The following is a 26,987-nucleotide window of genomic DNA, read 5'->3' as shown; positions in this document are numbered from 1 at the left end:
GTGACACTGTTATGGGGGATGTGTAGGTGACACTGTTATGGGGGATGTGTAGATGACACTGTTATGGGGGATGTGTAGGTGACACTGTTATGGGGGATGTGTAGGTGACACTGTTATGGGGGATGTGTAGGTGACACTGTTATGGGGGATGTGTAGGTGACACTGTTATGGGGGATGTGTAGGTGACACTGTTATGGGGGATGTGTAGATGACACTGTTATGGGGGGATGTGTAGATGACACTGTTATGGGGGGATGTGTAGGTGACACTGTTATGGGGGATGTGTAGATGACACTGTTATGGGGGATGTGTAGGTGACACTGTTATGGGGGATGTGTAGGTGACACTGTTATGGGGGATGTGTAGGTGACACTGTTATGGGGGATCCCTGTACTTTCTCTTGGTTACTCTTCTTACATCGCTGGGACATTTATTGTGGATTTCGGGTAAAACTGTGTTTGTGACATGAAATTTAAAAAATTATGCAAAAACCTTCTCCTGATTTGACAGCGGGAAGAAAAATCCTGATTTCCAGCCACAAAATGACAGAAAGTGCTGATTCAGGAACTTCATGGAGGAGGCGGTGATTGTACCTGCAGCGGAGGCGACTGCAGGGGATTGTGGGTAATTATTCCGCTGTCTATAAATAAAGCATTAGATGTATAACTCGGGGAGGTCTGAGCTCCTCTACCGTCCTCTATGGGGGAAGAGGAAATGACAACTTCAAAAAAATGCTAAAACTAACAATAGTTGTGACTTTTTGAGTCCCTCCTCTATAAGTAGGACATTTAAGCGTGGGCGGGGTTTCTACTACTGGAGCACTTGTCCCTCCCCCCCTTTTTTTTAAACTTTTTTTTAACTCAGTTTATCAAGCTTTACTTTTTGAGTATTACATATATGAAGGGCGGGGTTACAACTTGTTAGCCCCTCCTCTTTGTATATTACATATAAGCAGGGGCGGGGCTTCTACTACCAATAATAATTATTAGAAGAAAAATGGTTCATTCATTCTTCACTCCTCTACAATATTCAGCAGGTAATGGCCACTGTCTGGGTGATCACTTATTAGGTCCTTGTTATTAGGTCCTTATTATTAGGTCTTTGTTTTTAGGTCCTTGTTATTAGGTCCTTATTATTAGGTTCTTGTTATTAGGTCCTTGTTATTAGATCCTTATTATTAGGTCCTTATTATTAGGTCCTTGTTATTAGGTCCTTGTTACTAGGTCCTTATTATTAGGTCCTTGTTATTAGGTCTTTGTTATTAGGTCCTTGTTATTAGGTTCTTGTTATTAGGTCCTTGTTATTAGGTCCTTATTACTAGGTCCTTATTATTAGGTCCTTGTTATTAGGTCTTTGTTATTCGGTCCTTGTTCTTAGGTCCTTTTTATTAGGTCCTTGTTATTAGATCCTTATTATTAGGTCCTAGTTATTAGGTCCTTGTTATTAGGTCCTTATTATTAGGTCCTTGTTATTAGGTCCTTATTATTAGGTCCTTGTTATTAGGTCCTTGTTCTTAGGTCCTTTTTATTAGGTCCTTGTTATTAGGTCCTTGTTATTAGGTCTTTGTTATTAGGTCCTTGTTATTAGGTCTTTGTTATTAGGTCCTTGTTATTAGGTCTTTGTTATTAGGTCCTTATTATTAGGTCCTAATTATTAGGTCCTTGTTATTAGGACCTTATTAGGTTATTAGATTTTACTACAGTTTGCTTTACGACTTACACCAAGTGACTCCCTACCGAACCACTGATGACCACGTCATGTGACAGCCCTTTGGTGGATATGTCACAGATAGATCTTATGAATTGTACAGTTGTTTGTGGTTCTTCCTTGTGGGCTGGAGTTCACCCAAACGACTTACCAGCTATGAGGTAGGTACCTTTTTGGATTTTAGTATAATTTTATAATCTGATTTAAAAAAAACTACTGAAATTGACATCTTGTGGGAAATACACAACTCAGTGTTAGACTAATGTTCTCTTGCCGGATTCCAACCATCTTATGCCACTAGACCACCAGGACCCATGGGATTTCTATTAGTTGTGAAGTTATGAACTATAGAATGTTTAGTCATTAAACCAGACACATCGTGTGACAAGTGTTTGCTGTCAGTTTGATTCCATATCTGGTAAAATTGTTGCTTTAGTAGACACTAGGCCACCAGGACCACTGACGTTCAGTTGTGGAGCCATGGAACATACAATTGGTCAGTGATGAAACAAGACGCATCATGTGACAAGTGTTTGGTAAATATGTAACAATTCATTTAGATTTTATAAATATTATAGTTGTTGCTTCAATAGTATCCAGTCCACCAGGAACAATGGGATTCCTGTTGAGAAACAATGGGAATCTAGTGTTTTTTGTGATCAAATGAGACGCGTCATGTGACGACTGGTTGTTAAATATGTAACAATTTATATAGATTGTACATATATGTATAGTAAAACTTTTGCTTCAGTACAAACTAGGACACCAGGGACACTGGGATTCCCATCAGTTGTGAAGACATGGAATATAGCATTGTGATTAAATGAAGCACATCATATGACAACTGTTAATTAATTTATTAAACTGTTAATTTAGATGTTATACATTCAGATAATAAGCTAATAAACCGCTACCAATCTGTTGTCAAGCAGCTGAACACCTTCCAGATCGTGTTTCTTCCATAGCCCAGATTGGTGGCATCATCCAGAAAATCTACTTTGAAGAGATGTAAATTGGTTGTATAAAGTCAAGGAGGTGGAGATTTTAACACTGAAGTCAAGCTCTCTCTTCGTCAGAAATCCCCATTTCACTGTAATTGATGGTCCTGCATCCAGAGACATCACTAACCAGATCCCAATGACAGAGGAGGAGGCGTTCAGAGCTTGACTTCAGTGTTAAACTCTCCACCTCCATGACTTTGAAGTGAGATGCTAATTGGTTTTATAAAGTCATGGAGGTGGAGAGTTTAACACTGAAGTCAAGCTCTGAACGCCTCCTCCTGGGTCATAGAAATCATAGGGATCTGGTTAGTGATGTCTCTGGATGCATCAATTACAGTGAAGGGGGATTTCTGAGGCAGGGAGAGCTTGACTTCAGTGTTAAAATCTCCGCCTCCTTGACTTTATACAACCAATTTACATGTCACTCCAAAGTTGATTTTCTGGATGATGTCACCACATTGGACCCTGAAGGAAACAAAAACTAGTTGGTGTGACGCTGCCTGACAATATTCTGGTAGTTGTTTATTAGCCCAATTGCTGATGACAGGTTCCCTTTAAAGTTGTTGCTTCAATAGAACACAGTCCACCAGGAACAATGGGATTCCTGGCAGTGGTCCTGGTGGCCCAGTGCATAAGTCGTGGATAAAGCTAGAGCTGAACAATCATCTTACGTGTTGTATATTTCTCGCCTGCGCTCTCATATTTTCGCCACGTCCTCTCGATGCGTCTCGCTCTCTTTCCTCCTGTGATTTATCATTATTCTATCAGCAGGTAAACAGAACCGTCTGGCGCCTCTTTTGGGTCAGCGTGAGTCAGGAACGCGGCATTTACCACACATTTCTTGGCCGTCTCTCATTTTGATTCTTCTCCAGGTCCCCGCACAGCTGAGCAACAGAAGAGAACGGCGATTCAGAACCGCGGATCCGGGGGCAGAACGCCAACGAGAAACAACAAGATGAGCGACCAAACAAGGAGACGTCCAGGCGATGGGGAATCAAACCAGCACAGTTTGATTAGTCCTGTCTGGACACTTCAGGAAGCTCCGTGTAATGTGTTTATGTAGGCAGCCAGCATGCAACCCAGCTTTCCCAAGGAACTGAATTTTATAATTGTTTTTTGAGCAAAACCACTTGGATCAGGGATCAAACAAGATATGTTTCTGCATCAGTGTAGCTCCAGGTATCTTTGGTCCACAATGCATATAAACAAATGGTAGATTTCCTTTAAGTTCTGCCTCTGGACAACCCCTTCAAGAGTGAGGAGCGGCCTTCAATATACACCCCAACCCTGCTCTAGACCACCAGGGATAGACCTTCACTGCTCTATGTCACCATGGATATTATGAAGGACCCCTTTATTACTCTAGCCCACCAGGGATATTATGTTTGACCCTTTTATTACTCTAGACCACCAGGGATATTATGTTTGACCCTTTCATTACTCTAGACCACCAGGGATATTATGACTCACTTTTTTATCACTCAAGGCCACCAGAGATATTTGAATGACCCTTTTATTACTGAAGACCACCAGGGATATTATTCTCACAGGGAAAATTAGGACAATCCAATCTTTTTCCAGACAACCCCCCCCCCCCCAACAAAGCCCCATACAATCAGTAGAGGAGAAGCTGTAGGATGCATTTATCCTGACACATGGCGGCTCGGGGGGCCTCAGGCTCATGACCCGGATGGTCTAGGGGTTGTGGCTTAAACCTTTAGGCTGTAAATCTTTTCTCAGCGTCTCATTGGGTGCCTATAAGATGCAGGAGCACCTGTCATGGTGATGGCCCCGGGTAGGGGGGGCACATGGTGGCACATAGTCCTCCTAGAAGCCACCAAGCTGCTGGGACTATGGAGACCGCAGGAGGATCATAAAGGGCTCCGCTCAGGGAGCAGCAGGTGGACTATGAACATAAAGCAAGTACACAGCTGCAATTATTCTCATTAGTAGTAGAGTCTTATTAAAGGCAAGGGACATTTATAGAATGAATCAACCCCTTTAATGTTGGCATCGGCTTTACATCTTGTGCACCCACCGGCTGCTTCATCGCCAGAGCTGTGCCCCCTGTGTGTGCCAGGGCAGCTCAGTCACATCAGCTTAGAGATGAGCTGCAGTACCAGGCACAACCCATGGACAAGGGTGGTGCTGTTTCTGGAACAATGTAGCCATGTTTGGAAAACCCCCTGTCAGCAGCCTCTTACATGGTTATACCACGTTAGGTATTGGCCCTAGAGGGACGATTAATCCTACCCATATGTATTTCTATTAGCACCAGCAGGAGAGGGAGGAATGTTTTATATTCCAGGATTGTAGCTTCTCCAAGTGCACTGGAGGCGTGTCCTCACACTGCTGTGTTCTGTTGACTAAGCCACTCCACAGCTCCTCCCTCCTGCTCAGAGTGAAAGCTGTTGCAGGCACCTGATTGAATAGGACAGAAGTCACTCGGCACTAAAGAGAGGGAATATAGGGCAGTTCTATGCACAGAGCACAGCAGTGTCATGGCCCCTCATCCCTAATGCACTTGGTGGGGCTATAATCCCTAAATGTAAATGAATGCCTCAAAGTACTGCTGCTACTAACAACATACACAAAGGCAGAATTACACATCTCTCCAGGGACTAGACCTAACAATGATTGCAAAGAGCACAGAGCACAGCAGTGAGAGGGCAAGTCCCAGTGCATATGGAGGAGCTACAATCCTGGAATATAAATCCATATTTCACAGTCCTGCTGCTACTAACAACATACTCAAAGGCAGGATTACACATCTCTCCAGGGACAATAAGTAACATTACCAGCAGAGAGCACAGCAGTGTGAGGACAAATCCTAGTGCATGTGGAGGAGCTACAATCCTGGAATATAAATCCATATTTCACAGTCCTGCTGCTACTAACAACATACTCAAAGGCAGGATTACACATCTCTCCAGGGACAGTAAGTAACACTGTCTGCAGAGAGCACAGCAGTGTGAGGACAAATCCCAGGGCACTTGGAGGAGCTACAATCCTGGAATGAATGGTTAAATCTTAACAAAGCAATCACTTTCTGTGTTTGACTGATAAGAAGTGACTTACAACCAGACGCCCAAATATACCAAGAAAGCAAAGAAATCCATCACAATAAATCACATTTTCAGACAACCGCAAGGAGATTCCTTCGATTTATTAGTCTTTCCAGTTCGGTGACTCAGCAGCGCCATCAGATGGGATGTCTGGGTCTTACATATCCCAGTACATGAGTTTGGATGCAGTGACGGCTCCTCGGTAGACTCTGCTCATAATACATTACAGACATTGTCCACATGTGAGCAAAGAATCCCCCTCCCTCCTCCCGCAGGTTGTGACCCCGGAATTATCAACCACTAGAAGACGCATCACGATGATCCTGGTTCCTGGTTGGCCCAAGGTCAAGACTCAACAGCGGTGACCCTGGGGCAATGCACTGCGGGGACTACAGTCCCTACTTCTATGTCTTCACTACCGCCAGGGGAGGGGAGGGGGTAGGTTCTTTTATAGTATGGTCCATAAAAATACGTAGAGCTCCTCTCTGTTGGGTCTTCTGGTCTTAGGATTGAGGTTGGACATTGAATTCTGACAACACTTGTTGGGTTTTGCATTGGTGCACAGCCGGGGGGGGGGCAGATTAAGACCCTCATGGGCCCTGGGAATATGATGGCCCCTACAAGGCCGGAATTCACTTCCTACATCTGGTACTAGAATCAACGTCTTGGGGAATGGAGGAGGTGTCCCTTCTGTGTTCCAATGGTTTTTGGGACCTTTGGAGGACCTTCAAAGGTCCTGAAATGGCTGTTATGTAAATGTGTATTGGAAGCAGGATCCGATGTAAGAGGATTTCATGAGTGATGGTCTTTTGGTGGACGGTTTGGGTGGCCATGAACCCCCTAGAAGGCTTGGGCCTAAACCGCCTATATTGTACTCCACTACTGTGCATAGCGTGGAGGAGGCAAGTCATGGACATAATGTATGGATTAGTAGCTAGTCCGCACCTTTGTGGCTTAAGAGGCGGAATCTGCAGCTGTGAGTAAGAACTCAATGGACCTTAGGAAAGCTAGGACCTGGATGAACCTTATCACAAGTGGTTCCCACCACCACCACCAGACGTCAAGCCTAAAACCTAGTTCTCCTCTTGGCCTCTTTGCACTTTACACCTAAAGCTTGAGGTTAAACTCAAACATTCTGGTCAATACTTTATAGAGGACCATCAGCAGTGAGGACCCTCAGGTCTTGGCCAAAAGTGAATAGACACTCAGCTACATTTGGGCAAAGTTAAAAACTTAGGCTTCCTAGACCATTGCGAGAATTTCTATCAATCTGCTCAGTTTGATGGTCAAAAAGTGGTGGCCCATGTCTTCAGCTAGAGCCATCAAACCCCAACCCTGGTGCCAGAAGATTCCATGGAGAGGCCCGGTGTATCTCTAACCTCTACCCTTCCGGAGTGGAACTTTAGGTTAACTACCAATTAAGTTCAAGGATGTCCACCAATGAGATTCCTTCACCAAAGTCGCCTTATCTCTGCCACAATCAGAGGTATTCATCTGGTGGACCCTGGTCCTCATCATCCAAGGGTGGTCAAACCCCTAGGACATCCACCTGATGTGACCAGACAGCTCCTTTACCTTTGGCACTGAGTGTCTGGTGGGTGGGGCCAACCTGTCTGATCCGCCCCCAGAACTGGCCAACGATTAGCAAAGTTTTGGTGGTGATTGAGTGATTTTCTTAGTATTTTAACTCTGTTCCTAAAGATCTGGAATACGCAAGGAATAAATCCAACCTATTTACAAAATTTTGGTAAATATTTTACAAAATGACTTTAGTTCCCCCGGCCCCGTGACCTCAATAGTGGAACACCGAGATCCCACTACAAGGTCACCCACGTGACCCACAGTGGAGAGTCTTCGAGCCCCTGTCGTGGACCTCCTCCTCCTCCTCCTATAATGCAGGGAAAATATTTACATCTATAAATTTTTTTTTTTGAGGGCCCAAAACATAATGAGACAAAAACATTTCATCTTTCAGTAACCGAGCCCAAAACTTCAGAGGTTCCAAACAAACAGTAATTCCATATCAACAAATACGAAAAAAAAAAATTTGGAAATTTTTTTTGTAGGTTCCGTCGTCTCATTTTCCCCCAAACACTCGACTCATAAGACGACCCCCTTCAAGCTGCTATTTACAGGAAAGTAGAGGCGTAAAACCCCCCCCCAAAAAATTACAAATCTGAAGACGATATCAAACACAAACGACACGACTGGAGCAAAAAAAATCATAGAAAACCAGAAGGAAATAATAAATAAAAAGAAACATTCCAGATTTCGACGTCCTCGGTCCAACAGGTCGAAAAAAAACGTAACTTATCAGTTCAGCCTTTTTCTGGCAAAATTGCCAAAAATTAAAAAAAAAAAAACCTCCAAAAATGATCTTGTTTGAAAATAAATACTTCTCTACAAAGTGTGAGTGGCCACAAGACGGTGAAGTTACATCGTGTTTCCAGGGATTTAGAGCTCAGAGTTTTTTGGTCCGGTCCTTGGGTTTCAGTCCTTTAGCAGCTGTTTTTATGACCACGCGTTTCAGGTCCTAGCGAGACAATGTCAGTCTGCGGCCACTTTTGCCAGGTTGGCTCTGACCCGCGCTTGGTCCACGGAGTCCAGGAGGTTTTTGGCGTCCACGGCCAGCGCGTGAGAGGCGGTCAACATCTGTTTTTTACATTCCTCGCTCAGAGAGGTGACGGCGTTCTGCTGGGCCAGACGCATCTTATTGATCAGTTCGGCCAAGTCTTTGCTCAGGAGTTTCTGCGTCCCTTCAATCTGAGCAGACACAAAAATTAAAAAATTAAAAATTAAATTAGAATTTCAAAAGTTTTTAAAATTTAATCACAAAAAGTGAAAGAATAAATTAAAAATGATCACATTCGTAACTGAAATTCAAGTTTAACATTTCGTAAGTTTTTGAAATTTTTTTGATATTTGAAATATTTGTTTTCAATAAAATATTTTATATTTTTCTACCGACCGTTCTGGGGGCTCCCATATAAACTATTTATACTAGCGGTATTTGTACAATTCCGATCTAGTATATAGAAGCCCCGGCTCTGCCACAAAGGAAAGCAAGTCTGAGACTCCATCGCTCATTGTGGGGTAACCTAAAAATATTGGGGGTCATTTACTAAGGGCCCGATTTGTGTTTTCCCGACGTGTTACCCGAATATTTCCTATTTGCGCCGATTTTCCCTGTATTGCCCCGGGATTTTGGTGCACACGATCTGATTGTGTCGTATCTGTGCTGGCATGCACGCAACGGAAATCGTTGGGCGTGGCCGTATGAAAACCCAGCGGATTCGGAAAAACCGCTGCATTTAAAAAAAAAAGTGTTGCTGGACTCACGCTTACCTGCACTCGGCCCGGCTTGGTGAACTTCAGTTCAGCAGCAACACCTGGTGGACGTCGGAGGAACTGACTTAGTGAATCGCCGGAAGACCCGAATCCACGGCAGAGAACGCGCCGCTGGATCGCGAATGGACCGGGTAAGTAACTCTGCCCCATTGTGTTTTATTGTCTGGTAGAATGTATCTAAAACACTAGGGCTCATTTACTAAGGGTTCGAATCGCGTTTTTCCGCCGGGTTTCCCGAATGTTTCCGATTTCTGCTGAATTGCCCTGGAATTGCACGTGATTGTGGCGCATCGGCACCGGCATTCATGCGACAGAAATCGGGGGGGGGGGTGGCCGTCGGACAACCTGACGGATTCAGAAAAACAGCGGAATTTAAAAAATAATTTGTGTCGCAAGATCAGCACTTACATGCACCGAGACGAAGAAGGTGAACTCTGCTGCTGCGCTGAAAAGCATCGGAACGCACTGGAGTTCACCGGCTCGGGCTGAGTGAAGGTAAGTGCAATTTTCGTGACACATTTTTTGAAAAAAATACACCGTTGGGTTTTCGTTCGGCCACGCCCCCCCGATTTCCGTCGTGTGCATGCCAGCGCCGATGCGCCACAATCCGATTGCGTGCGCCAAAATCCCGGGGACAATTCAGGGGAAATCGGCGCAAATCGTAAATATTCAGGTAACACGTCGGGAAAACGTGAATCGGGCCCTTAGTAAATGACCCCCAATGTGTTTAAGGGATTGTCTGTGATTAGAGAGGTCCGATTTGTTGTGAATAGCGCCATACCTGTCTACAGGAGGTTTGTGGAATTGCAGCTAAGCCCCATTCTATAAAGTTGAGTTGGGGGGGGGGGGGTATTACCAGACACAACTTTGGGGCCATTTTCAAAAAGTTGACGGCCAAGTATTTTCTCTTATAGATAATGATGGTCCCCAGCAGAGAGTGTAGGACACTGGTTCCTTATGCTAATAAGAGTAAATTATTTGGGGGGCCCTCGGCCTTAGTTGCACGTAATTGCCTTCAAATAGGGTCGTCTGCTGATCTTTGGGAACCGTTGTGCCCTGTGTCTTAGCCTGGACTCATCGCAGGAACAGCAGCTCCAGATACTCTCAGAAGTAGTAGCCCCTGATACTGTACGTTCCTTATACTATCCCGACTTATCCTGACCCGCCCCCAAAACGTAAAACAAAATAAATTACACCTTTACATATGTAAAAATTTAAATACATAATAAAAATTACCAAAAAAGTCCCAATTTTAATCAAAATTACTGTAACATTCGTATATATAAAGAAACATTTGTCGAAGATGTTTGACTTTTTATTAATTACCTTATATACTCGAGTATAAGCCTAGTTTTTCAGCACAAAAAAAATGTGCTGAAAACCCAAACTCGGCTTATACTCGAGTAAAAAATATATAGGTTTTACCAGGTTTTTGTGGTAAAATTAGGGGCCTCGGTTTATACTTGGGTCGGCTTATACACCAGTATATATGGTAATAAAAATAAATTAATTTAATTTCTTTAATTTATTAAGTATATATTGCTACGAAGAAAAGCCTCATGGAAAGTCTCATGGAAGATGGTCACGTTATATCGGATACGTTACCTCCGTACGGGAAGATTGAGGTAACGATGGAAGAAGTTCATCCACGCTACCGATGAGCTTTCGGAGGGTCAACCCAACGTTCTGGAAGATGAAAGACACAAAATACAAAGTTCAAGCCTTGATTCTAACTAAAGATTTAAAGGGGTTGTCTAGTATTGTAGCATCAACAGAGGAATCTTCCGTAAAGTTCCTCCAGGGATATCTTTCCCAAAGTCTCCGATCTACTGGTGGATGAGGACCATTGATCCCAGTAGATGATCCTACCTTGACGACGTTGACGTATCCTTCGGGGGGCAGTTGGTAGATGTCGTTCTTGAGCTGAAGCACTGACTTCACCAGCTCCATCACACTCTGGTAGACGTTGTCATCCGTCCGGTCGATGTTGGCAGTCGGAGTTGGCTGAAGAGTCTGTAAGAAGCACCAGGATTGTTACCAACAAGCCCGGCCAAACCAAAAAACCCTGAGGTCCACAGCTCAGATGATTTCACTACACGTCCCCCCTATCAGCGTCCTCACCTGTGGAGTGAGTCTTGGAGGTTTCTGTGGAGGAACTGTGAATTCAGCTGTAGGAGAGACACAAAGTTATGTAGAAGATACAGACACTCAATATTATTCACAGATAAAGGTCCTCTCTAGTAGTTAGAGAGGACCTTTCACCACCACCGCTGGTCCTGCACACCTCATTCCATTGGTGTTTTGGCCACCAAAATGCAAATAAGGCAGGTGGGTGGTTCTGGGGTGTCCGCATCAGCTCAGGACCTCCCACTTGCCAGTAAAGAGGTTTATCAGCATAATAGATGCTGAAACAACTGCTCAGGAGTGGTTTATGCTTTGAAGGAAAATATATGGTTGTCACCACCTCAGTCTACAGCCATGTCTTCTGGGTTTGGAAATATACTTACTGTATGCATTGTCTTTCTCTGGAAGTGGCTGAAAGACAGAAGTAATGGCAAACGTCATTAGAGGGAACATACTGTATACACAACTGGCTGTAGCAGGAGGCGTTCACTGCTGCTCCTCACTATCCTGTGTCTGGCTGTATAACAACTGGCTGTAGCAGGAGGCTTCCACTGCTGCTCCTCACTATCCTGTGTCTGGCTGTATAACTACTGGCTGGAGCAGGAGGCGTCCACTGCTGCTCCTCACTATCCTGTGTCTGGCTGTATAACTACTGGCTGTAGCAGGAGGCTCCCACTGCTGCTCCTCACTATCCTGTGTCTAGCTGTATAACAACTGGCTGTAGCAGGAGGCTTCCACTGCTGCTCCTCACTATCCTGTGTCTGGCTGTATAACTACTGGCTGTAGCAGGAGGCTCCCACTGCTGCTCCTCACTATCCTGTGTCTAGCTGTATAACAACTGGCTGTAGCAGGAGGCTTCCACTGCTGCTCCTCACTATCCTGTGTCTGGCTGTATAACAACTGGCTGGAGCAGGAGGCTCCCACTGCTGCTCCTCACTATCCTGTGTCTGGCTGTATAACAACTGGCTGTAGCAGGAGGCGTTCACTGCTGCTCCTCACTATCCTGTGTCTGGCTGTATAACAACTGGCTGTAGCAGGAGGCTTCCACTGCTGCTCCTCACTATCCTGTGTCTGGCTGTATAACAACTGGCTGTAGCAGGAGGCATCCACTGCTGCTCCTCACTATCCTGTGTCTGCCTGTATAACAACTGGCTGTAGCAGGAGGCTTCCACTGCTGCTCCTCACTATCCTGTGTCTGGCTGTATAACAACTGGCTGTAGCAGGAGGCTTCCACTGCTGCTCCTCACTATCCTGTGTCTGGCTGTATAACAACTAGCTGAGGCAGGAGGCTTCCATTGCTGGTCCTCACTATCCTGTGTCTGGCTGTATAACAACTGGCTGTAGCAGGAGGCTCCCACTTTTGGTCCTCACCATCCTGTGTCTGGCTGTATAACTACTGGCTGTAGCAGGAGGCTTCCACTGCTGCTCCTCACTATACTGTGTCTGGCTGTATAACAACTGGCTGTAGCAGAAGACTCCCACTGCTACTCCTCACTATCCTGTGTCTGGCTGTATAACTACTGGCTGTAGCAGAAGACTCCCACTGCTGCTCCTCACTATCCTGTGTCTGGCTGTATAACAACTGGCTGTAGCAGGAGGCTTCCACTGCTGCTCCTCACTATCCTGTGTCTGGCTGTATAACAACTGGCTGGTGCAGGAAACTCCTATTTCTCATCCTCACCATCCTCTATCTGGCTGTAGCAGGAGGCTCCCACTTTTGGTCCTCACCATCCTGTGTCTGGCTGTAAAACTACTGGCTGTAGCAGAAGACTCCCACTGCTACTCCTCACCATCCTGTGTCTGGCTGTATAACAACTGGCTGTAGCAGGAGGCTTCCACTGCTGCTCCTCACTATCCTGTGTCTGGCTGTATAACAACTGGCTGTAGCAGGAGGCATCCACTGCTGCTCCTCACTATCCTGTGTCTGGCTGTATAACAACTGGCTGTAGCAGAAGACTCCCACTGCTGCTCCTCACTATCCTGTGTCTGGCTGTATAACCACTGGCTGTAGTAGGGGACCCCCTCACCTCTATGGCTAAGCCCCCGGTCAGCTTTCAAGATGACAGAGATGACTTCAGGTACTTTCTAGTAATATCCGGACAGAACAGAGTATCCTGTACATTTGTAGGAATGACATTACTGGGTAAATGCAAAGAAGCTCAAAGTAACGCAAGCATCGCTGGAAAACTAAGACATGTGGAAGCCATATGGAGCGAATATGTAAGTGCCCCCGGGGGCTGCCATCTGGGGGATTCATCTTACCACATCCGGGGGCTTGTCACTGATTTGCTGCTTCGGATCCTGAATGTAAAAACAAACAAAATGACAAAATATTAAAAGATCTGAAGAGCAAAACGTGTGGAACATCAGGTATATGGAATATCTACTGCCGCACCAACATGGGACCACCACAGGGGGCATCATTGTCTCAGGTGCCACCGATCCCCTGCCCCATCACATGACATCCACTAATACCCACTACAGAGGTACATCTCTAACGTGCTATTAGGAGTCACTTCCACCAAGATTCAGAGGTGTCCTCCACGAGAGAGGTCCCAGTCATGGTTGCTCCCATTCCTTTCACTATTGGGTGATGTTGGCTTCTAAATTTGTACAATGGGTTCTGAGGTGAGGGTGAGTGTGTGGGTCACACCTGCCTATGACTGGATGTAGATGACTCATTGACATCATAAAGTCCACCTGGACCATAGAGCACCATCTCACATCTCAAGTACAGGTCTGAGGTGGCCTATGGGATGGTGCACGTTGGAGCAGGAAGCCTCAGATACTTCTTCTGCACTGAAGTATTAAACTGTCGGAGCGCGTGGGTCATCATTCTGATCCTTTCCAGTTCCCCAAGCCAGAGACAACCTATTCTGGACGCCCCATTCCAGAAGATGTATCCAAACCACATCCAGAAAGCATGGAGGTGGTATCTTCTGCGTGGCATAACTTGGCACAATAATCTGGACTTCTTCTCATCTCAGCAGATACTCCATGGTTGTCCACTTTAGTTAAGGGTAAAGGGTGGTGGTAAGTCAAGCTGACGCTCATGTAGTACATTCATGGTGGTGGTCCCTCAAGCTGCTGCTGCTCATGTAGTACATTCATGGTGGTGGTCCCTCAAGCTACTACTGATGCTCATGTAGTACATTCATGGTGGTGGTCCTTCAAGCTATTGCTGATGCTCATGTAGTACATTCATGGTGGTGGTCCTTCAAGCTACTGCTGATGCTCATGTAGTACATTCATGGTGGTGGTCCTACAAGCTGCTGCTGAGGCTCATGTAGTACATTCATGGTGGTGGTCCCTCAAGCTACTACTGATGCTCATGTAGTACATTCATGGTGGTGGTCCTTCAAGCTATTGCTGATGCTCATGTAGTACATTCATGGTGGTGGTCCCTCAAGCTATTGCTGATGCTCATGTAGTACATTCATGGTGGTGGTCCCTTAAGCTACTGCTGATGCTCATGTAGTACATTCATGGTGGTGGTCCCTCAAGCTGATGCTCATGTAGTACATTCATGGTGGTGGTCCTTCAAGCTGCTGCTGATGCTCATGTAGTACATTCATGGTGGTGGTCCCTCAAGCTGCTGCTGATGCTCATGTAGTACATTCATGGTGGTGGTCCCTCAAGCTGCTGCTGCTCATGTAGTACATTCATGGTGGTGGTCCCTCAAGCTGCTGCTGATGCTCATGTAGTACATTCATGGTGGTGGTCCTTCAAGCTACTGCTGATGCTCATGTAGTACATTCATGGTGGTGGTCCCTCAAGCTGCTGCTGATGCTCATGTAGTACATTCATGGTGGTGGTCCCTCAAGCTGCTGCTGCTCATGTAGTACATTCATGGTGGTGGTCCTTCAAGCTATTGCTGATGCTCATGTAGTACATTCATGGTGGTGGTCCCTCAAGCTGCTGCTGCTGCTCATGTAGTGCATTCACGGTGGTGGTCCTTCAAGCTGCTGCTGATGCTCATGTAGTACATTCATGGTGGTGGTCCTTCAAGCTGCTGCTGATGCTCATGTAGTACATTCATGGTGGTGGTCCTTCAAGCTACTGCTGCTGCTCATGTAGTACATTCATGGTGGTGGTCCTTCAAGCTGCTGCTGATGCTCATGTAGTACATTCATGGTGGTGGTCCTTCAAGCTACTGCTGCTGCTCATGTAGTACATTCATGGTGGTGGTCCTTCAAGCTGCTGCTGATGCTCATGTAGTACATTCATGGTGGTGGTCCCTCAAGCTACTGCTGCTGCTCATGTAGTACATTCATGGTGGTGGTCCTTCAAGCTACTGCTGATGCTCATGTAGTACATTCATGATGGTGGTCCCTCAAGCTACTGCTGATGCTCATGTAGTACATTCATGGTGGTGGTCCTTCAAGCTATTGCTGATGCTCATGTAGTACATTCATGGTGGTGGTCCCTCAAGCTGCTGCTCATGTAGTACATTCATGGTGGTGGTCCTTCAAACTGCTGCTGATGCTCATGTAGTACATTCATGGTGGTGGTCCCTCAAGCTACTGCTGATGCTCATGTTGTACATTCATGGTGGTGGTCCCTCAAGCTGCTGCTGATGCTCATGTAGTACATTCATGGTGGTGGTCCCTCAAGCTGCTGCTGCTGCTCATGTAGTACATTCATGGTGGTGGTCCTTCAAGCTACTGCTGATGCTCATGTAGTACATTCATGGTGGTGGTCCTTCAAGCTATTGCTGATGCTCATGTAGTACATTCATGGTGGTGGTCCCTCAAGCTACTGCTGCTACTCATGTAGTACATTCATGGTGGTGGTCCCTCAAGCTGCTGCTCATGTAGTACATTCATGGTGGTGGTCCCTCAAGCTACTGCTGCTGCTCATGTAGTACATTCATGGTGGTGGTCCTTCAAGCTACTGCTGATGCTCATGTAGTACATTCATGGTGGTGGTCCTTCAAGCTGCTGCTGATGCTCATGTAGTACATTCATGGTGGTGGTCCCTCAAGCTGCTGCTGCTCATGTAGTACATTCATGGTGGTGGTCCCTCAAGCTGCTGCTGATGCTCATATAGTACATTCATGGTGGTGGTCCTTCAAGCTACTGCTGATGCTCATGTAGTACATTCATGGTGGTGGTCCTTCAAGCTACTGCTGATGCTCATGTAGTACATTCATGGTGGTGGTCCTTCAAGCTGCTGCTGATGCTCATGTAGTACATTCATGGTGGTGGTCCCTCAAGCTGCTGCTGCTCATGTAGTACATTCATGGTGGTGGTCCCTCAAGCTGCTGCTGATGCTCATGTAGTACATTCATGGTGGTGGTCCCTCAAGCTGCTGCTGATGCTCATATAGTACATTCATGGTGGTGGTCCTTCAAGCTACTGCTGATGCTCATGTAGTACATTCATGGTGGTGGTCCCTCAAGCTACTGCTGATGCTCATGTAGTACATTCATGGTGGTGGTCCTTCAAGCTATTGCTGCTGCTCATGTAGTACATTCATGGTGGTGGTCCTTCAAGTTGCTGCTGATGCTCATGTAGTACATTCATGGTGGTGGTCCCTCAAGCTGCTGCTGCTGCTCATGTAGTACATTCATGGTGGTGGTCCCTCAAGCTGCTGCTAATGCTCATGTAGTACATTCATGGTGGTGGTCCCTCAAGCTACTGCTGATGCTCATGTAGTACATTCATGGTGGTGGTCCTTCAAGCTACTGCTGATGCTCATGTAGTACATTCATGGTGGTGGTCCTTCAAGCTATTGCTGCTGCTCATGTAGTACATTCATGGTGGTGGTCCCTCAAGCTACTGCTGCTACTCATGTAGTACATTCATGGTGGTGGTCCCTCAAGCTGCTGCTCATGTAGTACATTCATGGTGGTGGTCCTTCAAGCTACTGCTGATGCTCATGTAGTACATTCATGGTGGTGGTCCCTCAAGCTGCTGCTGATGCTCATGTAGTACATTCATGGTGGTGGTCCTTCAAGCTGCTGCTCATGTAGTACATTCATGGTGGTGGTCCTTCAAGCTATTGCTGATGCTCATGTAGTACATTCATGGTGGTGGTCCATCAAGCTGCTGCTGATGCTCATGTAGTACATTCATGGTGGTGGTCCTTCAAGCTACTGCTGCTGCTCATGTAGTACATTCATGGTGGTGGTCCTTCAAGCTGCTGCTGATGCTCATGTAGTACATTCATGGTGGTGGTCCTTCAAGCTGCTGCTGATGCTCATGTAGTACATTCATGGTGGTGGTCCTTCAAGCTGCTGCTGATGCTCATGTAGTACATTCATGGTGGTGGTCCTTCAAGCTACTGCTGATGCTCATGTAGTACATTCATGGTGGTGGTCCCTCAAGCTACTGCTGAGGCTCATGTAGTACATTCATGGTGGTGGTCCTTCAAGCTGCTGCTCATGTAGTACATTCATGGTGGTGGTCCTTCAAGCTGATGCTCATGTAGTACATTCATGGTGGTGGTCCCTCAAGCTGCTGCTCATGTAGTACATTCATGGTGGTGGTCCTTCAAGCTGATGCTCATGTAGTACATTCATGGTGGTGGTCCTTCAAGCTACTGCTGATGCTCATGTAGTACATTCATGGTGGTGGTCCTTCAAGCTACTGCTGATGCTCATGTAGTACATTCATGGTGGTGGTCCTTCAAGCTACTGCTGCTGCTCATGTAGTACATTCATGGTGGTGGTCCTTCAAGCTACTGCTGCTGCTCATGTAGTACATTCATGGTGGTGGTCCTTCAAGCTATTGCTGATGCTCATGTAGTACATTCATGGTGGTGGTCCTTCAAGCTATTGCTGATGCTTATGTAGTACATTCATGGTGGTGGTCCATCAAGCTGCTGCTGATGCTCATGTAGTACATTCATGGTGGTGGTCCTTCAAGCTACTGCTGCTGCTCATGTAGTACATTCATGGTGGTGGTCCTTCAAGCTGCTGCTGATGCTCATGTAGTACATTCATGGTGGTGGTCCTTCAAGCTGCTGCTGATGCTCATGTAGTACATTCATGGTGGTGGTCCTTCAAGCTGCTGCTGATGCTCATGTAGTACATTCATGGTGGTGGTCCTTCAAGCTACTGCTGATGCTCATGTAGTACATTCATGGTGGTGGTCCCTCAAGCTGCTGCTCATGTAGTACATTCATGGTGGTGGTCCTTCAAGCTGATGCTCATGTAGTACATTCATGGTGGTGGTCCCTCAAGCTGCTGCTCATGTAGTACATTCATGGTGGTGGTCCTTCAAGCTGATGCTCATGTAGTACATTCATGGTGGTGGTCCTTCAAGCTACTGCTGATGCTCATGTAGTACATTCATGGTGGTGGTCCCTCAAGCTACTGCTGATGCTCATGTAGTACATTCATGGTGGTGGTCCTTCAAGCTGCTGCTGATGCTCATGTAGTACATTCATGGTGGTGGTCCTTCAAGCTGCTGCTGATGCTCATGTAGTACATTCATGGTGGTGGTCCTTCAAGCTACTGCTGATGCTCATGTAGTACATTCATGGTGGTGGTCCCTCAAGCTACTGCTGAGGCTCATGTAGTACATTCATGGTGGTGGTCCTTCAAGCTGCTGCTCATGTAGTACATTCATGGTGGTGGTCCTTCAAGCTGATGCTCATGTAGTACATTCATGGTGGTGGTCCCTCAAGCTGCTGCTCATGTAGTACATTCATGGTGGTGGTCCTTCAAGCTGATGCTCATGTAGTACATTCATGGTGGTGGTCCTTCAAGCTACTGCTGATGCTCATGTAGTACATTCATGGTGGTGGTCCTTCAAGCTACTGCTGATGCTCATGTAGTACATTCATGGTGGTGGTCCTTCAAGCTACTGCTGCTGCTCATGTAGTACATTCATGGTGGTGGTCCTTCAAGCTACTGCTGCTGCTCATGTAGTACATTCATGGTGGTGGTCCTTCAAGCTATTGCTGATGCTCATGTAGTACATTCATGGTGGTGGTCCTTCAAGCTATTGCTGATGCTTATGTAGTACATTCATGGTGGTGGTCCATCAAGCTGCTGCTGATGCTCATGTAGTACATTCATGGTGGTGGTCCTTCAAGCTACTGCTGCTGCTCATGTAGTACATTCATGGTGGTGGTCCTTCAAGCTGCTGCTGATGCTCATGTAGTACATTCATGGTGGTGGTCCTTCAAGCTGCTGCTGATGCTCATGTAGTACATTCATGGTGGTGGTCCTTCAAGCTGCTGCTGATGCTCATGTAGTACATTCATGGTGGTGGTCCTTCAAGCTACTGCTGATGCTCATGTAGTACATTCATGGTGGTGGTCCCTCAAGCTGCTGCTCATGTAGTACATTCATGGTGGTGGTCCTTCAAGCTGATGCTCATGTAGTACATTCATGGTGGTGGTCCCTCAAGCTGCTGCTCATGTAGTACATTCATGGTGGTGGTCCTTCAAGCTGATGCTCATGTAGTACATTCATGGTGGTGGTCCTTCAAGCTACTGCTGATGCTCATGTAGTACATTCATGGTGGTGGTCCCTCAAGCTACTGCTGATGCTCATGTAGTACATTCATGGTGGTGGTCCTTCAAGCTGCTGCTGATGCTCATGTAGTACATTCATGGTGGTGGTCCTTCAAGCTACTGCTGATGCTCATGTAGTACATTCATGGTGGTGGTCCTTCAAGCTACTGCTGCTGCTCATGTAGTACATTCATGGTGGTGGTCCTTCAAGCTACTGCTGCTGCTCATGTAGTACATTCATGGTGGTGGTCCTTCAAGCTATTGCTGATGCTCATGTAGTACATTCATGGTGGTGGTCCTTCAAGCTACTGCTGCTGCTCATGTAGTACATTCATGGTGGTGGTCCTTCAAGCTACTGCTGATGCTCATGTAGTACATTCATGGTGGTGGTCCTTCAAGCTACTGCTGCTGCTCATGTAGTACATTCATGGTGGTGGTCCTTCAAGCTGCTGCTGATGCTCATGTAGTACATTCATGGTGGTGGTCCTTCAAGCTACTGCTGATGCTCATGTAGTACATTCATGGTGGTGGTCCTTCAAGCTGCTGCTGCTGCTCATGTAGTACATTCATGGTGGTGGTCCTTCAAGCTGATGCTCATGTAGTACATTCATGGTGGTGGTCCCTCAAGCTACTGCTGATGCTCATGTAGTACATTCATGGTGGTGGTCCTTCAAGCTGATGCTCATGTAGTACATTCATGGTGGTGGTCCCTCAAGCTACTGCTGATGCTCATGTAGTACATTCATGGTGGTGGTCCTTCAAGCTGATGCTCATGTAGTACATTCATGGTGGTGGTCCTTCAAGCTACTGCTGCTGCTCATGTAGTACATTCATGGTGGTGGTCCCTCAAGCTGCTGCTCATGTAGTACATTCATGGTGGTGGTCCTTCAAGCTGATGCTCATGTAGTACATTCATGGTGGTGGTCCCTCAAGCTACTGCTGATGCTCATGTAGTACATTCATGGTGTTGCTCCTTCAGCTACTGCTGATGCTCATGTAGTACATTCATGGTGGTGGTCCTTCAAGCTGCTGCTGATGCTCATGTAGTACATTTATGGTGGTGGTCCTTCAAGCTGATGCTCATGTAGTACATTCATGGTGGTGGTCCTTCAAGCTACTGCTGATGCTCATGTAGTACATTCATGGTGGTGGTCCTTCAAGCTGCTGCTCATGTAGTACATTCATGGTGGTGGTCCTTCAAGCTGCTGCTCATGTAGTACATTCATGGTGGTGGTCCCTCAAGCTGCTGCTGATGCTCATGTAGTACATTCATGGTGGTGGTCCTTCAAGCTGATGCTCATGTAGTACATTCATGGTGGTGGTCCCTCAAGCTGCTGCTGCTGCTCATGTAGTACATTCATGGTGGTGGTCCTTCAAGCTGATGCTCATGTAGTACATTCATGGTGGTGGTCCTTCAAGCTACTGCTGCTGCTCATGTAGTACATTCATGGTGGTGGTCCCTCAAGCTGCTGCTCATGTAGTACATTCATGGTGGTGGTCCTTCAAGCTGATGCTCATGTAGTACATTCATGGTGGTGGTCCCTCAAGCTACTGCTGATGCTCATGTAGTACATTCATGGTGGTGGTCCCTCAAGCTACTGCTGATGCTCATGTAGTACATTCATGGTGGTGGTCCTTCAAGCTGCTGCTGATGCTCATGTAGTACATTTATGGTGGTGGTCCTTCAAGCTGATGCTCATGTAGTACATTCATGGTGGTGGTCCTTCAAGCTACTGCTGATGCTCATGTAGTACATTCATGGTGGTGGTCCTTCAAGCTGCTGCTCATGTAGTACATTCATGGTGGTGGTCCTTCAAGCTGCTGCTCATGTAGTACATTCATGGTGGTGGTCCTTCAAGCTACTGCTGATGCTCATGTAGTACATTCATGGTGGTGGTCCTTCAAGCTGCTGCTCATGTAGTACATTCATGGTGGTGGTCCTTCAAGCTGATGCTCATGTAGTACATTCATGGTGGTGGTCCTTCAAGCTACTGCTGATGCTCATGTAGTACATTCATGGTGGTGGTCCTTCAAGCTGCTGCTCATGTAGTACATTCATGGTGGTGGTCCTTCAAGCTGCTGCTCATGTAGTACATTCATGGTGGTGGTCCCTCAAGCTGCTGCTGATGCTCATGTAGTACATTCATGGTGGTGGTCCTTCAAGCTGCTGCTCATGTAGTACATTCATGGTGGTGGTCCTTCAAGCTGCTGCTCATGTAGTACATTCATGGTGGTGGTCCCTCAAGCTGCTGCTGATGCTCATGTAGTACATTCATGGTGGTGGTCCTTCAAGCTGCTGCTGATGCTCATGTAGTACATTTATGGTGGTGGTCCTTCAAGCTGATGCTCATGTAGTACATTCATGGTGGTGGTCCTTCAAGCTACTGCTGATGCTCATGTAGTACATTCATGGTGGTGGTCCTTCAAGCTGCTGCTCATGTAGTACATTCATGGTGGTGGTCCTTCAAGCTGCTGCTCATGTAGTACATTCATGGTGGTGGTCCTTCAAGCTATTGCTGATGCTCATGTAGTACATTCATGGTGGTGGTCCATCAAGCTGCTGCTGATGCTCATGTAGTACATTCATGGTGGTGGTCCTTCAAGCTACTGCTGCTGCTCATGTAGTACATTCATGGTGGTGGTCCTTCAAGCTGCTGCTGATGCTCATGTAGTACATTCATGGTGGTGGTCCTTCAAGCTGCTGCTGATGCTCATGTAGTACATTCATGGTGGTGGTCCTTCAAGCTGCTGCTGATGCTCATGTAGTACATTCATGGTGGTGGTCCTTCAAGCTACTGCTGATGCTCATGTAGTACATTCATGGTGGTGGTCCCTCAAGCTACTGCTGAGGCTCATGTAGTACATTCATGGTGGTGGTCCTTCAAGCTGCTGCTCATGTAGTACATTCATGGTGGTGGTCCTTCAAGCTGATGCTCATGTAGTACATTCATGGTGGTGGTCCCTCAAGCTACTGCTGATGCTCATGTAGTACATTCATGGTGGTGGTCCCTCAAGCTACTGCTGATGCTCATGTAGTACATTCATGGTGGTGGTCCCTCAAGCTGCTGCTCATGTAGTACATTCATGGTGGTGGTCCTTCAAGCTGATGCTCATGTAGTACATTCATGGTGGTGGTCCTTCAAGCTACTGCTGATGCTCATGTAGTACATTCATGGTGGTGGTCCCTCAAGCTACTGCTGATGCTCATGTAGTACATTCATGGTGGTGGTCCTTCAAGCTGCTGCTGATGCTCATGTAGTACATTCATGGTGGTGGTCCTTCAAGCTACTGCTGATGCTCATGTAGTACATTCATGGTGGTGGTCCTTCATGCTACTGCTGCTGCTCATGTAGTACATTCATGGTGGTGGTCCTTCAAGCTACTGCTGCTGCTCATGTAGTACATTCATGGTGGTGGTCCTTCAAGCTATTGCTGATGCTCATGTAGTACATTCATGGTGGTGGTCCTTCAAGCTATTGCTGATGCTTATGTAGTACATTCATGGTGGTGGTCCATCAAGCTGCTGCTGATGCTCATGTAGTACATTCATGGTGGTGGTCCTTCAAGCTACTGCTGCTGCTCATGTAGTACATTCATGGTGGTGGTCCTTCAAGCTGCTGCTGATGCTCATGTAGTACATTCATGGTGGTGGTCCTTCAAGCTGCTGCTGATGCTCATGTAGTACATTCATGGTGGTGGTCCTTCAAGCTGCTGCTGATGCTCATGTAGTACATTCATGGTGGTGGTCCTTCAAGCTACTGCTGATGCTCATGTAGTACATTCATGGTGGTGGTCCCTCAAGCTGCTGCTCATGTAGTACATTCATGGTGGTGGTCCTTCAAGCTGATGCTCATGTAGTACATTCATGGTGGTGGTCCCTCAAGCTGCTGCTCATGTAGTACATTCATGGTGGTGGTCCTTCAAGCTGATGCTCATGTAGTACATTCATGGTGGTGGTCCTTCAAGCTACTGCTGATGCTCATGTAGTACATTCATGGTGGTGGTCCCTCAAGCTACTGCTGATGCTCATGTAGTACATTCATGGTGGTGGTCCTTCAAGCTGCTGCTGATGCTCATGTAGTACATTCATGGTGGTGGTCCTTCAAGCTACTGCTGATGCTCATGTAGTACATTCATGGTGGTGGTCCTTCAAGCTACTGCTGCTGCTCATGTAGTACATTCATGGTGGTGGTCCTTCAAGCTACTGCTGCTGCTCATGTAGTACATTCATGGTGGTGGTCCTTCAAGCTATTGCTGATGCTCATGTAGTACATTCATGGTGGTGGTCCTTCAAGCTACTGCTGCTGCTCATGTAGTACATTCATGGTGGTGGTCCTTCAAGCTACTGCTGCTGCTCATGTAGTACATTCATGGTGGTGGTCCTTCAAGCTGCTGCTGATGCTCATGTAGTACATTCATGGTGGTGGTCCTTCAAGCTACTGCTGATGCTCATGTAGTACATTCATGGTGGTGGTCCTTCAAGCTGCTGCTGCTGCTCATGTAGTACATTCATGGTGGTGGTCCTTCAAGCTGATGCTCATGTAGTACATTCATGGTGGTGGTCCCTCAAGCTACTGCTGATGCTCATGTAGTACATTCATGGTGGTGGTCCTTCAAGCTGATGCTCATGTAGTACATTCATGGTGGTGGTCCCTCAAGCTACTGCTGATGCTCATGTAGTACATTCATGGTGGTGGTCCTTCAAGCTGATGCTCATGTAGTACATTCATGGTGGTGGTCCTTCAAGCTACTGCTGCTGCTCATGTAGTACATTCATGGTGGTGGTCCCTCAAGCTGCTGCTCATGTAGTACATTCATGGTGGTGGTCCTTCAAGCTGATGCTCATGTAGTACATTCATGGTGGTGGTCCCTCAAGCTACTGCTGATGCTCATGTAGTACATTCATGGTGTTGCTCCTTCAGCTACTGCTGATGCTCATGTAGTACATTCATGGTGGTGGTCCTTCAAGCTGCTGCTGATGCTCATGTAGTACATTTATGGTGGTGGTCCTTCAAGCTGATGCTCATGTAGTACATTCATGGTGGTGGTCCTTCAAGCTACTGCTGATGCTCATGTAGTACATTCATGGTGGTGGTCCTTCAAGCTGCTGCTCATGTAGTACATTCATGGTGGTGGTCCTTCAAGCTGCTGCTCATGTAGTACATTCATGGTGGTGGTCCCTCAAGCTGCTGCTGATGCTCATGTAGTACATTCATGGTGGTGGTCCTTCAAGCTGATGCTCATGTAGTACATTCATGGTGGTGGTCCCTCAAGCTGCTGCTGATGCTCATGTAGTACATTCATGGTGGTGGTCCCTCAAGCTACTGCTGATGCTCATGTAGTACATTCATGGTGGTGGTCCTTCAAGCTGATGCTCATGTAGTACATTCATGGTGGTGGTCCCTCAAGCTATTGCTGATGCTCATGTAGTACATTCATGGTGGTGGTCCCTCAAGCTGCTGCTCATGTAGTACATTCATGGTGGTGGTCCTTCAAGCTGATGCTCATGTAGTACATTCATGGTGGTGGTCCTTCAAGCTACTGCTGATGCTCATGTAGTACATTGATGGTGGTGGTCCTTCAAGCTGCTGCTCATGTAGTACATTCATGGTGGTGGTCCTTCAAGCTGCTGCTCATGTAGTACATTCATGGTGGTGGTCCCTCAAGCTGCTGCTGATGCTCATGTAGTACATTCATGGTGGTGGTCCTTCAAGCTGATGCTCATGTAGTACATTCATGGTGGTGGTCCCTCAAGCTATTGCTGATGCTCATGTAGTACATTCATGGTGGTGGTCCTACAAGCTGCTGCTGATGCTCATGTAGTACATTCATGGTGGTGGTCCTTCAAGCTACTGCTGATGCTCATGTAGTACATTCATGGTGGTGGTCCCTCAAGCTACTGCTGCTGCTCATGTAGTACATTCATGGTGGTGGTCCCTCAAGCTATTGCTGATGCTCATGTAGTACATTCATGGTGGTGGTCCCTTAAGCTACTGCTGATGCTCATGTAGTACATTCATGGTGGTGGTCCCTCAAGCTGATGCTCATGTAGTACATTCATGGTGGTGGTCCCTCAAGCTGCTGCTGATGCCCATTTAGTACATTGTTCCAATGGGTGCCATATAATCTGTAGCTTGATGTTCTGGGTAGGGGGGGGGGGGTCCTGATTTAGGAACCTCCTCTTCTCTATAACCTTTGTCAATGACTATGTCTATCTATCAGTCTTCATCGGTTTCTGTCTCGCCTCCAACAACGTTAAAATTCCCGGCACGGTTCGGCCCGAAATAATGAGTGGATTTTCATCCTGCCCCCTTCCAGGTCATAGTTGACCCTCATACATAAAAGATTCAGCAGCCGGTTCCTATGGGGATCACAGATCTTCAGATTTACCCCCCTTGGCTCCTTTAACTCGTCTTTCCATGAAACATTAGACGGACAACCAATTACGTGGGCCTCCATCTACGCCTCGGCCTGACATGAAGAGGAACAATCGGGGGCTCTGGGGACCTGGAATATTTAAGTAAGGGGTCAGGATCTGCTGCCTAATTAATCAGCCATAGCGCCTTCATACTGAGCTTCACAAAGCCTTCCCGATCCGCGGAGGGTGAGGGGGTCACTATTAGCATGCGGCGGGTGTAGCCGAAATCCTTCACTCTACTACTTCCCGTCTCGGAGTCTCCTTTCCTTTATACATGGAGTCTAATAGGTGATCATTACCATCATAGTCATGGCTACGGGTGGGGTTTATGATAAAGCTTCTCATTGTGGAGAGACAGCAATGCCTCGTGGGAAACAAGTATGCAAATTAGATCACCTTCAGAGAAAAAAAAGGACTCTCCAGTGCCCCCTAGAGGGAAATACTAGTATGTCCAGAACCCGTAATCACTAGATTTTCTAATAGCGAGTGAAAGCAGTGTCCACTATGTATTAGGAGGCTCCTCTAACACTAAACTGATCATAGAGACTTAGGCCATAAAGACTCATAAGCCGAAGTTTTAAGCTGTTAAAGAATTTCAAGTGCTTGACTTTGCTGCAGCACCCCCGCAGGCCAAAAAAGGTATTACAGTTTTTATTTTTTTACTGAAATCCTGTTGGCTGTTCATGACAAAACTCTAAATATCCTGATAGGGTTTATGTTTTTTTTCTCTATATTAGACACCCCTCTTTAAGTTCTAACTCTACAGTACTAATTGCATACATATACTCCTGTAATACTTATATAATATATGTTGCTTTTATTCTTTTACGCCCATTCCTAGTATATATTGCAGGGATA

At 46.5% G+C, this 26,987-nt stretch overlaps 1 protein-coding gene across 4 annotated transcripts in view; it reads right to left on the bottom strand.

Moving 5' to 3' along the window:
* Nucleotides 1-5,982: 5,982 nt before the first annotated feature.
* PTK2B (protein tyrosine kinase 2 beta) overlaps nucleotides 5,983-26,987 on the bottom strand; it is a 140,628-nt gene continuing 119,623 nt past the window's right edge. For all 4 annotated transcript variants that reach the window (XM_072143872.1, XM_072143871.1, XM_072143875.1 and 1 more), the window contains 6 exons: nucleotides 13,508-13,546; nucleotides 11,629-11,656; nucleotides 11,243-11,289; nucleotides 10,991-11,134; nucleotides 10,727-10,807; nucleotides 5,983-8,536 (listed from right to left, as the gene is read on the bottom strand). In XM_072143872.1, coding sequence (XP_071999973.1) covers nucleotides 8,321-8,536; nucleotides 10,727-10,807; nucleotides 10,991-11,134; nucleotides 11,243-11,289; nucleotides 11,629-11,656; nucleotides 13,508-13,546 — 555 coding nt within the window. In that variant the 3' untranslated portion in view covers nucleotides 5,983-8,320. The remainder of the gene's footprint in view (nucleotides 8,537-10,726; nucleotides 10,808-10,990; nucleotides 11,135-11,242; nucleotides 11,290-11,628; nucleotides 11,657-13,507; nucleotides 13,547-26,987) is intronic.

This window comes from Engystomops pustulosus, chromosome 3 (genome assembly GCF_040894005.1).
Source record: "Engystomops pustulosus chromosome 3, aEngPut4.maternal, whole genome shotgun sequence".
Classification (NCBI taxonomy): domain Eukaryota; kingdom Metazoa; phylum Chordata; class Amphibia; order Anura; family Leptodactylidae; genus Engystomops; species Engystomops pustulosus.
The sequence above is the reverse complement of the archived record's forward strand: the minus strand, read 5'-3'. Positions and strand labels throughout refer to the sequence as shown.